The sequence below is a fragment of the Salvelinus sp. IW2-2015 genome, linkage group LG4q.1:29 (genome assembly GCF_002910315.2).
Source record: "Salvelinus sp. IW2-2015 linkage group LG4q.1:29, ASM291031v2, whole genome shotgun sequence".
In the NCBI taxonomy this organism is placed as follows: Eukaryota; Metazoa; Chordata; class Actinopteri; order Salmoniformes; family Salmonidae; genus Salvelinus; species Salvelinus sp. IW2-2015.
This window is the reverse complement of record NC_036842.1, coordinates 11,777,725-11,793,147: the sequence shown is the minus strand read 5'-3', so window position 1 is coordinate 11,793,147 and position 15,423 is coordinate 11,777,725. Positions and strand designations below refer to the sequence as shown.

Below are 15,423 nucleotides of genomic sequence, written 5' to 3'. Positions count from 1 at the left end.
CTCTAGGGAAGAGTCTTGCGCTGGTTCCAGACGTTCTTCCAATTAAGAATGATGGAGGGATCCACTGAACTGCGAATATTATGATTTCCCCATTGTAGCCAATTCAATTGTATTCATTCCATTACTGTTTTGTCCGTAATTATGTTACTGATTTGGTAACAGAACTACACATTTTAAATCACTTAATAATGCATAAACAAACATTGAGATCAGTAAAAAGACTAAGTAATTGGTAGGTCTACCTTTACTTACTTCTGTGAACATTCATTATCCTGTCTCCTCATGAAGGAGAAAAATGTGAAAATATGAAAATATCTTAAAAGATACATGGATTTTTTTTGGTCATGGAATTACAAGGCACAAGGCAATGCTTCTTAAAACTTACAAAAGGCAAAAAAAAGATCCAAAACTAAATATAAGTGCTGATATTAGTTGGCASCAGGGTTTTCGTTAGCCGTCAATTGCCGGCTTTTGGACCAGCCAAAAAATGTAAAGTTGATAAATGAAACTGTTCCTGGCCAAAATGACCAGGAGAAAAAAATCCCATTGCAAAATAATTATTTTCATTGATTGATGTAAATRCATTTGACCGTCATRCTTATCAGTCTATATCAGGCCACTTTACAATGTGAGCTGGAGGCAGTATGCATTTTGGAAACATACTTAATTGTTTGAATTTTTTTATTTMATATTATTAGGCATGTCTTACCTTGCTTTAATGTAAACTATTGGCAAAATATGACCATGGAMATGTGGAGGCAATTCATTTATAAAAACACTTCATAGGCAGCGCATGAGTTTCAAGTTTGGGGAAGCTTTATCCTACCATTTCTACCATTCTGCGTGCCAGTTATGATTTTCATATGCGCATTTTCTGGGAACCGTTATTTCAATAATAATGTTTTCATTTCTCAAAATCATTGAATTAAAACGATCAAATGTAAAAGTTAAAAGTCAACTAATGTGAGATCACCAGCCTCTGCCATATGCACTCATTGATACACCGTGATCCATTGGTGGCTAGATAAAAAGGGGGGCATGGAACTCATTGCCTATATGCCTACATCTGCATTGGCCTATAACTKCCATTGCTCTTTCACACCGAGGATTGGTGATTATCAAGAGGGAGATTGCTAGAAAGATTTTTTTCAAATAGCTTACTGTGAGGAASTATTGTTTTAATATATTATAATTTACAATGGATGTTAAAAAAACACTTTACTACATTTCCAAGCAGGACAGGTACTTCTATGCGTCCTCAGRCGMGTGCGCTCCCTCAACATTAACAGGACAGAGAAACCAGTCATGCTCATTGATCACTGCTCACATGGAGTWCTCCAAACAAAAGACAATGAAAAAAATGGAAAAATCTCATAAATTATGGTTATGAAATAAACCAAAAATGGCAGAAGTGCAGCAGGTTGTGAACTCTGCAAAGAACGTTGACTCAGAATGACAATTGTAAATGACTGTAATTACATGTATTAACAGAAATGAATGCAACCAAATGACAGGGATTAACAGTAGATTTACTACTTGTGACAAACTCAGCAAAAAAAGAAACTTTTTCAGGACCCTGTCTTTCAAAGATAATTCGTAAAAATCCAAATAACATCACAGATCTTCAATGTAAAGGGTTTAAACACTGTTTCCCATGCTTGTTCAATGAACCATAAACAATTAATGAACATGCGCCTGTGGAACGGTCGTTAAGACACTAACAGTTTACAGACTGTAGGCAATTAAGATCACAATTATGAAAACTTAGGACACTAAAGAGGCTTTTCTACTGACTCTGAAAAACACCAAAAGAAAGATGCCCAGGATCCCTGCTCATCTGCGTGAACGTGCCTTAGGCATGCTGCAAGGAGGCATGAGGACTGCAGATGTGGCCAGGCAATAAATTGCAATGTCCGTACTGTGAGACGCGAAAGACAGCGCTACAGGTTGACAGGACGGACAGCTGATCRTCCTCGCAGTGGCAGACCACGTGTAACAACACCTGCACAGGATCGATACATCCGAACTTCACACCTGCGGGACAGGTACAGGATGGCAACAACAACTGCCCGAGTTACACCAGGAACGCATATTCCCTCCATCAGTGCTCAGACTGTCCGGAATAGGCTGAGAGAGGCTGGACTGAGGGCTTGTAGGCCTGTTGTAAGGCAGGTCCAGACCAGACATCACCGGCAACAACGTCGTCTATGCGCACAAACCCACCGTCACTGGACCAGACAGGACTGACAAAAAGAGTGCTCTTCACTGACGAGTCGCGGTTTTGTCTCACCAGGGATAATGGTCGGATTCGCGTTTATCGTCGAAGGAATGAGCGTTACACCGAGGCCTGTACTCTGGAGCGGGATCGATTTGGAGGTGGAGGGTTCGTCATGGTCTGGGGCGGTGTGCATCATCGGACTGCGCTTGTTGTCATTGCAGGCAATCTCAACGCTGTGCGTTACAGGGAAGACATCCTCCTCCCTCATGTGGTACCCTTCCTGCAGGCTCATCCTGACATGACCCTCCAGCATGACAATGCCACCAGCCATCCTGCTCGTTCTGTGTGTGATTTCCTGCAAGACAGGAATGTCAGTGTTCTGCCATGGCCAGCGAAGAGCCCAAATCACATTGAGCACGTCTGGGACCTGTTGGATCCGAGGGTGAGGGCCAGGGCCATTCCCCCCAGAAATGTCTGGGAACTTGCAGGTGCCTTGGTGGAAGAGTGGGGTAACATCTCACAGCAAGAACTGGCAAATCTGGTGCAGTCCATGAGTAGGAAATGCTATGCAGTACTTAGTGTCTGTGGCCACCAGCTGCATTGACTGTTAATTTTTCACCCCCTCCTTTGTTCAGAGACACATTATTCAATTTCTGTTAGTCACATGTCTGTGGAACTTGTTCAGTTTGTCTCAGTTGTTGAATCTTGTTATGTTCATACAAATATTTACAAATGTTAAGTTTGCTGAAAACAAACGCTGTTGACAGTGAGAGGACGTTTATTTTTTTGCTGAGTTTATATTATGGGGAATTAATTTTTTTAAATAAAAGGGCAAACAATTCACACAATGAAAGCGAAAGAATTGGCGGGAGACAGCTGAGCCATTCTGGAGAGAGACTCACCTATATCGTCACCACACACCCTCCTCTTCTTGTCAACATTTGAAATTATACTCACGACACATTATCGTCACAGATATTTGATGCTTTTCACGTACAGCCGCAACTCAATAATCAGCTAGGCCTATTGCCACACATGCTGCCCAAATTGCGGGCTTCCCAAATACGCATACGAGCTTGTGATTTGAAACAATCCACAGCTATTTCTTAAAGAAGCTAATGATCCTCAATTCCTCTGTGGCTAATCGATGCTTCTGGTGAAGTATTTTGAAGTATTTTATTTATTTCTGTATAAAGAGGAGTAATTATATAATTTTGGCAAATGTATTTTTCCATTTACTCCACTATTGGACCCACCGCTATGCCATTTCTCTCCTGTTCTATTGGTTTTCATGTAAACTTTATTTAATTGTCCAGAAGCCAATCCTAGTCATATTAACAACCTATCCTAGTTGTTGCATCTTTAGATCCCCCCTCTTTTCTTAGTTTTCCCGCGAATTGCATTTTGGCAAATGTTTGAAAATGACGTTTTATTGGCTGCTTCATTACATGAGTTGCATGTTCTGTTCAGATGCATTACCAGAATCTACATGTGATTTCTGTCATTCTGAGCACCGTGGGTAGACGCCCTAATTTGTTATGAACCCAATGCATATGGGTCCGGAAAATGTCTCAAATAGCCAGTCAATTGAAATATTCCCTGTCACGTTGTCAGGTGTCACATTTTCCTAACAGAAACCCTGGTTGGCAGGGCTCGTCGCTTCAACATTATTGCGTTTTGATGTATTTCTAATAGATGGATTGGTTGTTTAGAAACAAAACCGACACGTGCGCAACTATGGGGCAAAACAGACAGGGTTGGCTTAGATTGTTGCCGACATGTACATTATATTTAGTCTCCAAATACATTTGCAAAAAGAGCACTTGTTGTCTATCAAATACATCGTTGCTGTTGTTAACTAGCGAATTTTTTTGCCATATTAGCATCGACATGAAATCAGTCAAAACACCTTAAAACAAGACATGGTATCAAGAACRARATAAAAACTTGCTGAAATTAGCCACCTATGATTCCCCACATGGCAGCTTCTTGTCATTGTTGCCAGCGATCTGACCATTCAGAATCATAGCAAAACACAGCTTCTTGTCATTGTTGCCAGCGATCTGAACCCTTTCAGAATCATAGACAAAACACAGCTTCTTTGTCATTGTTGCCAGCTCTCGGACCATTCAGAAATTAGCAAAACACAGCTTCTTGTCATTGTTGCCAGCTATCTGACCATTCAGAATCATAGCAAAACACAGCTTCTTGTCATTGTTGCCAGCTATCTGACATTCAGAATCATAGCAAAACACAGCTTCTTGTCATTGTTGCCAGCTTCTGACCATTCAGATCATAGCAAAACACAGCTTCTTGTCATTGTTGCCAGCTATCTGACATATCAGAATCATAGCAAAAACAGCTTCTTGTCATTGTTGCCAGCTATCTGACCATTCAGAATCATAGCAAAACACAGCTTCTTGTCATTGTTGCCAGCGATCTGGACCATTCAGAATCATGCAAAACACAGCTTCTTGTCATTGTTGCCAGCATCTGACCATTCAGAATCATAACAAACACAGCTTCTTGTCATTGTTGCCAGCATCTGACCATTCAGAATCATAGCAAAACACAGCTTCTTGTCATTGTTGCCAGCATCTGACCATTCAGAATCATACAAAACACAGCTTCTTGTCATTGTTGCCAGCGATCTGACCATTCAGAATCATAGCAAAACACAGCTTCTTGTCATTGTTGCCAGCGATCTGACCATTCAGAATCATAGAAAACCCAGCTTTCTTGTCCATTGGTTTGCCTAGCGGTCTGACCCGATCTTAGGCGAATGCAGTCAACAAACACAGAGCTGTCTTGTCATTGCTTAGCCAAGCAATTCTGCACCATTCAGAATCATAGCAAAACACAGCTTCTTGTCATTGTTGCCAGCGATCTGACCATTCAGAATCATAGCAAAACACAGCTTCCGCCCCATCGATGGGCGCACATCATTTTTCGTGACGTTTTCAGCCAACCCTTCTATCTTTTAAGACTTTTTCTGGTAGATGTTTTCTAAGAGCCCTTTTCCTATCTGTTTGACTAGAAATTAAAGCCATTGCCATATTTTTAAGATGGAAAATGGTTGAAAAATGTATGTATCATTTCCTCAAAATATAGACAGCCTTCATTTGACACCCAATTTGATATCCTCTTATGAACTTCGTTGGTGCTCATGGGTCCTTTTACATGGAAATTACACAGATAAAAAGGCGGTGATCTGCCTGACCTTCCAGAAGCTTCTCTCCTCTGAACGGTCTCCAGGGCCTTGACTGGAGCAGAGTAACATTGCCCTGTGACCCTTCCTTTCAATAAATACTAAAACACACAGACAAAAAAAAAAACACACTAACCCCCCTCCCTCAACCTCATTCCTCCCCCAATCCTCTCAGCTTGTCTTTGCAGTTCTTAGAATCCTCAGTTAATAATTAGATKATCATGAAAAAAGGTTTAGGCTGAGCGCCCTTTTCACTCTCTAGTTGGATTCATTAGAGTGCTATGCTAACGTCCTTCCTTCCCTAACCACTGTGAAATCCCTGACAGGTCCAAATGCAAACACAGACACAGGAGGAACACAAACTTCATACAGTAACGTTGACCTAATTTAACTTTTTTTTTTTTACGTCTCTACACTGAGTGGCCTCCTTACAGCGTCATCACTCTGARTAACAGAGCTATAACCTTGCAAAGAGCGGTCAGCCACCTACAGGCTCTTTACAACCTGAAATGTATGCACCCTGCATCAACGGTGTTACAGTACACTGGTAAAAACATTGGATAAGACTCACCATTAGTGATATGGTCACAAAGACCTGCAAAACAACAGGTTCTGTTTGGGGATGACAGTAAAAATGGTTATAAAATGACTGCTTTAAAAGCACTGAAAATGCAGGAGGTTTTGTGAATAATTCATGCCAAAAGTGAGCCCTAAAGTATTAACAACCATTTCCATCAATGACCTGCAATGCCAGACTGACAGTCTTTAAGTGTGACTGCAAGCTATCTACTGACTCTCAAAGGSCTCCTCTAAATGGACACAGGATCCTGTCAAAGCGATGGAGCCAGGGAGACAGGGCAAGCAGTCTAGTCTGAGTCTAAAACAGACTGACAGACAGCACTGCTACTGCAGCTGCCGGTTTCATCTCTGCACCCCCTCATGCATTTTTAATGGAATCTATTACTCCCGGATTAGCCGATAAGAGCCATCCTGTTTAAATTCTCTAATAGTTTCCATAATTGGTATCAGAACATGGTTTGAGAGAGAGATTTTTCCTCTTATTCTCAATTTTYTTTTAACAAAAAAAGAAAACAAGGTTGAACTGCAGGACATCCAAACAACCCAGAACAGCTCTGCTCCACACAATGAGCGTGCACAAGGCCTGAGGCCGACAACAATGAGCCTCATTTCCATTGAGATTAGCTTCTATAAAAAGGTATTACAACAGTTAAGCAGGGTTTGGAGGATTGTTATTTCTATACAATGCATCCACTTGCTCGAAAATGTATGGAATATAAATACAATGGGTCGATATGAATATCCCTCGAGAGACTTCTGGCAGATGCATTTTGAGAGCGGGAGGGGATGAGAAGCCTAGACTCAGTAGAGTATTCAAATTCAGTTAAACATTTCTTTAGACCTAGGCCAAGTACATGCACAACCACAAARAAAATACTAAATCGCCAACCAAAAATAAAATTCTCTACTAGAATGAAAGAAAAATATATATTTTACCAGACACATTGTCAACTTGGGGGGAGTAGGTAACCTAAACATACAGCCCATGTAGGCTAATCATAAATCCCATGAACTCATTCAGTTCTGTCAGGGCATCATTAATGGATCTCACAGTAGGGAACCTTGGTACAGAGCCTTGGGCTCCCTCAACCCTGTCCTTGCACAGGTGCCAAGGTAAAATCACTGCTCGTGCTTTGGGCATGGAGCCTGGCAATAGCCGAGGGAGCATAAAAAGTAAACAGGGCCTTATCTTATCCTCATCCCACACACCGACTGGATAACCCTGGGGAACATTGGCCAACCTTGACTTCTAGTGTGTGTGTGGTATATATATATATATATATATATATATATACACATATACCACACACACACTAGAAGTCAATATATATATATATATAAACACACAGTTAGTGAGGCAGAGTGCACAGACAGATCTCTTCCTGTCTGTTGTCCATACAGATGTTTGCCAATCAAATGCCCCATTCCTGGGCTTCCCGTCCCACACCACTGACACTTTGTATTGGCTGCATCAGAGATCATTATTTAGTCTGCCTCTATTAATAACCAACAATAATATTTACGTCGATATGCCCGCTGTGTGCTCTGCATGTAAATGTCATCACAATATATTTGTAAATTTTTTGTATTAATTGTGGACAACCACATTGGATGGCCTTGAACTGAATTGTGAATGAATGCTTTCACGACAAAATACAGTTCCTCTGTATGACATGTTAGACTTTGTGCTTCCCATAAAGCCTGCTCTTTTACCCTGAACAGTTTCTGACAGGTTTTAATGGGTGTGGGTGGGCTGACAAATGGGCAGAGAGAGAGGACTGCTCACTGAGGGCACTGACAAGATGCCTGGATCTAATCAAAACACACCTTAAGCYATCAGACCACAGCCCAACAACTACAGACATAACAGATGTTTGTTTAGTATGAATCGACTTGAGAAATGGTCCATGCCTTACAAAAACATGCATATTATGCTGCAGGTACTCAAGCTTTCTGACAGAAGAAGCTTTGACAAACAAAGAAAATCCCAAGTTATTGTAATGAGCAATGTTCAAAAGCTAGCTAGGTATAAACATACACACAACGTCAGAGCAATAACTATCCGTTTTGATCTACAGATGCTTTGCGTCTATGATCCGCCTACTGACTGCCAGTCTCACCTGCTGGGAGTGGAAACCGCAAAAGATGAACCCAGGCAATAATCAAAAGGCCTGTCTTTGTCTTTAATCAGTTAGAGCACACATGGGAGAGATGGAAGCTTTTCTAGTCAAAACACAGTGACAGATGTTCTTCTGACTCTCTCTACAGATTAGCATGGTTGGTGAAGAGTCTACAGAACCAGACTAGACTGGACTGGCCTATACCACAGACAGGGCAGACTAAAGTCAAGTTAGACCTCTCATGAATATTCTCATAGACCATCTCAACCAATCATTGTTACTGGGCTTTACAAGTACTTTGAGTTTATGCTCTCAAACTGGCCAAGAACAAATCCTTTAACTAGTGTTTGTATGTCCTTAGGGTTTAATAATCAATTTCCCATCAAGATCCTAACTGTTTGTTTCACCCACCCTCTAGAGACAAAGTGGCAGCTATGCCTGCCTGATGAGATGTTGTCTACAAAGTCAAAATGTTCCTACAGTATAGCTTTGGCTACAGTGCCTCTCACTGCCAAACTCCTACATACCCACCCACCATGCCCTCCCCTCTCCTGTCAGTGCAGGCAAGGCCATTCATTATGCTGTTAAGGGTCACTGATTCCTTCAAGTCATTAAACATTTTAATAAAAACAGAGAAGTCATGAGAAAAGATTAGCAAAATGCTCCCTGCAGGGTACTCACACTGGAGAGAACTCCTTTTCCACACTTAATGATAAGCTCTGGTCCTCGCAGGGCGGCATGGAAAAACCAAACTGTTCTTGGAGAAAGAGGACTTTAGTCCCTAGACTAATCCAAAACGACCTCTGCCTGCTGCCTTCCCAGTAAGGGCAGATAACATTGCTTTGCGTGCAATCAGGCAGTATGTGTATTCTTTGAGGTTTCGGAGCACCATAATGTACACAAAACAACGGGCTGTTTCAAATGGCAAACACAGCAACGACAGCCCCCAGAGCTCCCCCTCCCCAATGACCCCAGAGATCCAATCCTCTAACCCCCACCCTTAACCCCCTGTCTCTTAGCCTCCTCATCCCATCAAAATTTTAAAAAGACCAATTAGGCAGATTTCAAAAGATGGCAGCTAGTTCATAATTACACATGACATTGTTAGGAGATAAAAGGTGATTACTATGGATGCATGGGAGAAACAGCTTAGCAACCAAGCCATTGACAATATCCCTTTAAGCAGAGCATGGTGATTGGCCGTCCATGCACTCTCTGAGGTCACTTTACCTCCACTGACTCTCTCGATCTCACAAAAAAAAAAAAGAGCAAACAGTCACTGGGCAGGAAACACAAATTCCCACTATTAGGTTATCATCAACAAACCATCTTGGTAATAATAGCCATTTTGTTTTGCCCCATGACTAGGMCTAATAGCCTAGTTGTGTGTTGGATATGAAGCGCAAAGGACYGCATCAAGGGAAAGACTGGTTGAACCTATCAATTCTATCTTACAGTTCACCGGCACATGAGAGTGGGTGGGCCTGCTGCACACAGTAGGCAATATAGCCCCCTGCAGAGTAACTACGGGATACATAATACAATGTGATATTCATGTAGCCCTACCTGTGGTGGTGCAGAATTATTTTCATGTCTTTTTTATCATCACTCTTTTTTTTGTTAGCCGGTGGAGAAATTTGGGATGTGCATGTCACCTACACACTCCAAAATCATTTCCAAATCTCTTGGTGAATTGATAGTAGCTAAGATAATCATAGAACTCCAGGCTAAATATGCACACACCTCATTGGTTTGAAACCTAGCAGAGCATAACATGCAACAGAGGCATAACATACTATCAATCCAGTATCCCTGCACATTGTAAATATGCTACTGAAACTGACCCTGTATATAGTATGCTTACTTACTTAATCTTGTTCTTATTTCTTGTGTTTTTTTGTTCTACCTTGTGTTATTTTTTGTATTGTTATTGATTACTGCATTGTTGGGTTTTGAGTTTGCAAGAAAGGCATTTCACTGTACTTGTGCATGTGACATTAAAACTTGAAAACTTGAGTGGCTAGACGAGTGGACTGGGGGGCCAACGCAGAACCTTCAAAAGAGCTACTCCTATGGTGACCTGCATGGAGAGCAGAGAGAAACAAGCCAGCAGATGACAAAATCCCCATCATGGATCCGGAGATAAAATGCTGATGGGTGTGAGGTGATCTGTAGAAAACCCCAGGGAGAAGTGCACATGACTGTTTGTAATTCTACCCGCTAGCCTCTGATACACAGACTACAGGCTGGCCAAGCCATAAAAAGCTAAGCGTTTTAACTGTTTCTCAGATCAAGAAAAAGCACAAGCCAAGCCAATATCTAGAATGTTAATTAGAGCAGAGTATGCCGATATATCAGTTTTGCTACTAGGCTACTCAGTAAAATGTCTGACACCCCCACTAGGCCTGGGTTATATCACTCCAGTATAATAAACACAAGGACACTTTCCATCCTCCAACCCAAATGTTCCCCAAAATGAAGGATGTTGTCTGTCAAAACCAATACAGACATTACAGGCAAAGCCAAAGCAATTTCAGAGTAATTACATTGACTTTATGCTCAGTCATATATTAAACATACAGCACTACACACAGAGTGGCAGCTGAAAGTAACAGTTTTTCGCCACTGCTATTCAAACTGCAGACTTGACAGAATTATTAAAGTAGAGCCMAGTCAAACAGATTGAATGTCAACTCAAGATGTGTGAATAAAGCAATTTCCTTAGTGGGGATGTGGGGGAGGGTAAGTCRGAGCATTTTTCATTTAGTTTAATTACATTCGCTCTACTCAAAAGGCCATAATGTTTATTTCATGATTTAAATATATTCAGAGGCAATCCCATAATGATGCTAAATTATGTGAGTGGGCAGGAGTGAGAGCAGGTCCTCCCTAATTTTGTTTCAGATGCTTTAGGGTATAACATTTATACAGACAGAGGCCTTTCAGGTACTGAGGCAAGAGACATGGAGACGGATGGAATGAGTTCTCAGGACTATTCATCATCAGTGCTTGACTTGGGCAGGAGCTCACTGGAGCGGAGTACCGGCACCTCAAATGTTCTACTGCTCCTCTTATAGAATATGAGCTCAAAAGTAGTGTGGAGCTCCTGCACCTAGATATAAACAAAATGAGTACCGGCACCTATTTCAGTCCAAGTCAAGTACTGTCCATCATACATATGGCCTGATGGGCTTCAAAAGACTACACTGAGAACATAAACTGAAAACTTTGCATTTCAGACWTAGTCTGGTTAAAATGTGCTTTTAAAGATGTCTTCAATAAAAAATGTTTTAGTTTTGTCATTGCCAGAAAAGTCAGATAGTAGAGTAAGTTGTTAATTTGCCATTGTGTCTCTCTTTTATTGCTAAACCTCAGATGGGAAGAAGATGTGACCGCTCTCTACCCAATAAATGATCTGACACCGCCAGGAAAGCATGCAGGATAGAATTTCACACCTCGGCCTATTATCGATGGCCCTTTACTGCGGCCAACCTTCAGCCCTGCCTCTAGGTGCAATGAGGTGTGAGGATTCCTCCTCCGGCTTTGCCAATAGACGTGGAAGATAGCCTTTGGATGCAGCTTTGAAGGGCCAATAATATACTTCAAAGCATTTCCTGTAACCACTGGGTTTCTGACACATAAGTCCTCCTTTATTGCAGGCTGTACATCCGCCAAAAAAACATTCTGCTCGCCTCAGAGACAGAGTGGAACTTCATGCCAGACTAGACCCGTTTGTAGCTTTCARTCAGTGACTGGTTCCATATGGAAGAGAAGTAGTTTGGGGGTGCCATGCTGAAGACCTCTATATCGGTCCGCTAATACAGGACTAGTAAAAGGCCCAGTGGACCACTTTTTTGGAAAAGTATGATAATTATCTGTACAAAAAAGTTACTGATAATACAWTATAAAAACAATTACTTGATATATGTTTTCCAGTTTCTTGAAATACTTTGCAACTTAGTTCTGTGAAAACTGAAATGCCTTATTCATTCCTTTTCCATTTTAGTAGATGCTCTTATCCAGAGCAATTTACAGTAGTGAGTGCATACATTTTCATACTGGTCCCCGCAGGAATCAAACCCACAACCCTATCATTGCAAGCGCCATGCTCTACCAACTGAGCCACATGAGTACTCAATTACTGTATTGCACATTGTTTTTCTTCATGGTGATGGAAAGTCTACGGGTACAAACCTAGATGACCAGCCTATGTACAATACAGTAATGTACATTTACATTGTGGTTTGTAAAGACGGTAAATTAATACTGGACAAAACATTGTAGTTTTACATGTTATTTGATCAAGAAAAATATTGAATTTGATGTGGATGTTTTGTGTCTTTGTCCATTACTTTGCACCTTTTGATGTAAATGTTTGAGGACAGGGTTTTTTTCTTTCTGGATGCCATTAGAATGACAATTGCAGAAAAGGGGACAGGCAACAACTAGTCTGCTAATACTAGTAAAAACAAAAACGTATAAAAAAATATTTTTTTTAATACTTTTTTAGGGGGTGGAGCAGTACCCTCCGCAGCTATGACTAGTTCCAAATGCGCACAAAGGGGAACTGAAAAACGCTAGTCTAATACTCAACATACATTTAAAGAATAAACTTAGCAGTTAGGTATCTGGATATGCCTTAAAACGGAGCGGACAATCAAAAACATGAAAGTAGCCTTCCACCCTGTGTCCCAGTCCAATATATTTAATATTCTAGTATTACTCAAATCTGTCCCACAGTCTCTCGAACCAGGTCCAATAGATGCCGCATTCAAGGGCAGACTGTTTCCATAAAACAGTTAATCTAAAGGAAAGTCATTCTAGACTACAGGACAAATAATGAACAAGTCTAGACTGGGTCTGGGACCATACGCATATTAGTGGGCTACTAGTCTCATTGCGCACAAGACATTGATGGATTAGCTGGATTAATTCACCTTTATTTGATCCAAGTGGAACAATCTAGGCAATATAAATGCACCACGTTTCATAAAAGGAGATTGATTTCCCTCCCATTCCCAYCATTCTTAAGGTCTACAAATCTTAACCATAGCCTCGTCAAATGAATGCACCTGCTGATGACCGCAAACAATGCATTAAACTGAATGGATAGCCTGGCGAGATTATGTCAAATGAAGTAATGCAACGAAGACTAGAATAGCACATAAAAACTATTTCTTACATACAGTGTTCAGTGTTATCATAAGGCTTGTTTATCTTTGGCTCGCCACTGCTGGATGCTTGTTCCCCTGTTCGGAAGGCGTATTTCCTTTTCCAACGAGACGTTGCTGAAGTCCGATGAGACTGGGAATTATCGGTCTGAAAATATCCATGAGAACCACTTTTAAAAAGTATGTTCGAAATGCCAAATGGGTTGATATTGAAAATAAATTAGTTTGTAGCTATATTCTGTTCAAATTGTCTCCCATGTCCTCTTCTCTCCCCAAAGCCGACCGAAATGAAAGATGTCGAAGTGCAAGGAATGAATTCTCCCGACTGCACAAACCGGGCATCCGACCAATCAATTAAGAGTAAATTTGAATATTCCCACGGCTCAACCAATCGTTTGAAACAGAAGGCGGTAACCACGGTGACGCCGCAAGCGTCTAGGTGAGCACGTTGTTATTTCGCGGAAAAACTTAAAGGGGTATTGCATGGCTTCTGTCAGGGTCTCACTCTACAACAAAGGAGATTAAAATATGTTTAATTTACTCATAGTTGTTCGATTAGCACATGATCGAACACAAATGTAACCTACACCAATAGATACATGGTTTCTGAAATAAGACGTTTTGAGTGTCATCAATTAGGCTACCACAAAAATTAAGCCTCTTCTAAAAGGCTTTCCAGCTGGCCTTAAGGCATCAGCATGCTTCAGTTCAGCTGGCGCCTAGATTTAGCTAGCCAAACCGAACGAGTGTGCTTGCATACTTCGTTAAAAGACCTTAGCTAAAACATTTTTTTTAAAGTTACATTAGTACTGTTTGTCCATTTTGAGATCCTGTTGCCAGTATACACTTCCTCAAAATAGTCAAAATTAATCTAAGATAACTCAAGAAATCTGTCATTAATTTTAAAGTTTTTGCCAAAGAGATCTTAGTGGGGCAATTTTACATCTCAGGGACAGATCAAAATGTACTGGGGGGAGGGGCTGGTCCAACTCAAGGTGTCATAAAAAATTAAGTGTGCCCCCCTCCACAAAGTAAAAAATATTTTTACATGACCCTCCCCTTGTACTGTAAAATAAATGGAACACCCTCCCCCCTCATCAAATTAACTCAAAATAATGTTCACAAMCACAAATAACAATAGCTGTGTTTATAAATCRACTTTGTTATTTCAGCATGCTTCTGTGTCACAGTCGATGCCACGCAGGGCTACGGACAGAAAGTTAAGGGTTCGCCAACCACCACAGACGAGCTCCCTCTCCCTGCCTGTTTCATTACACTACAATCAGAACCGGTTGCAGACAATGATCAGCCAGGGGGGAAATCAGATTTTCAACATYTTGATGCCATTTATAATTCTATTTTTCCACCAACAGGTTTCTGTGCCAATATACCCCACAACCAATTTTAAAAACATWCCGACTTTGGGCACTTCAATATCATGGTTTGTGTTTAACACCACAATAAATAGACTATGTCAATCTTGACAAAGAGAAAATACATCCTTCCTACCTTGTAGGCTTACCCAGTATAGAAGGCTTGGCTTGACAATCTCCGAAGGTCATTAAACTTTTTGGTGTTTGGTAACAGATGWCTCTTTCCATTCATTAATTGGCTTCTGCACAGTTTGGATTGATTGATTGATTTTATTTTTTTWAATAATAATTATATAGAAAATGGTATCGTCTGCGTAGAGGTGGATCMGAGAATCACCAGCAGCAAGAGCGACATCATTGATGTATACAGAGAAAAGAGATGGCCCGAGAATTAAACCCTGTGGCACCTCCATTGAGACTGCCACAGGGTTACATTACATACATTACATTACATACATTACAGAGATACAGACACATTACAGAGATACAGACATATTACATAGATACAGACACATTACAGAGATACAGACACATTACAGAGATAGAGACACATTACAGAGATACAGACACATTAAGAGAGGAACAGACAACATTAACAGAGATACAGACACATTAATAGATACAGACACATTACAGAGATAGAGACTACATTACAGAAATACAGACACATTACAGAGATATAGACACATTACACAGAGATACATTACAGAGATACAGACACATTACAGAGATACAGACAACATTACAGAGATTA

General features: G+C 40.8%; 1 protein-coding gene across 2 annotated transcripts in view; it reads right to left on the bottom strand.

The window, feature by feature from the left end:
* LOC111961445 (protein FAM222A) overlaps positions 1 to 13,606 on the bottom strand; it is a 44,951-nt gene extending 31,345 nt beyond the window's left edge. Inside the window, exon 1 of one of the 2 annotated variants that reach the window (XM_023983717.2) lies at positions 13,308 to 13,606. In XM_023983717.2, the coding sequence (XP_023839485.1) occupies positions 13,308 to 13,309 (2 nt within the window). In that variant the 5' untranslated portion in view covers positions 13,310 to 13,606. The remainder of the gene's footprint in view (positions 1 to 13,307) is intronic. The other variant, XM_023983718.2, reaches the window with a different exon arrangement.
* Between the last annotated feature and the right edge of the window lie 1,817 nt (positions 13,607 to 15,423).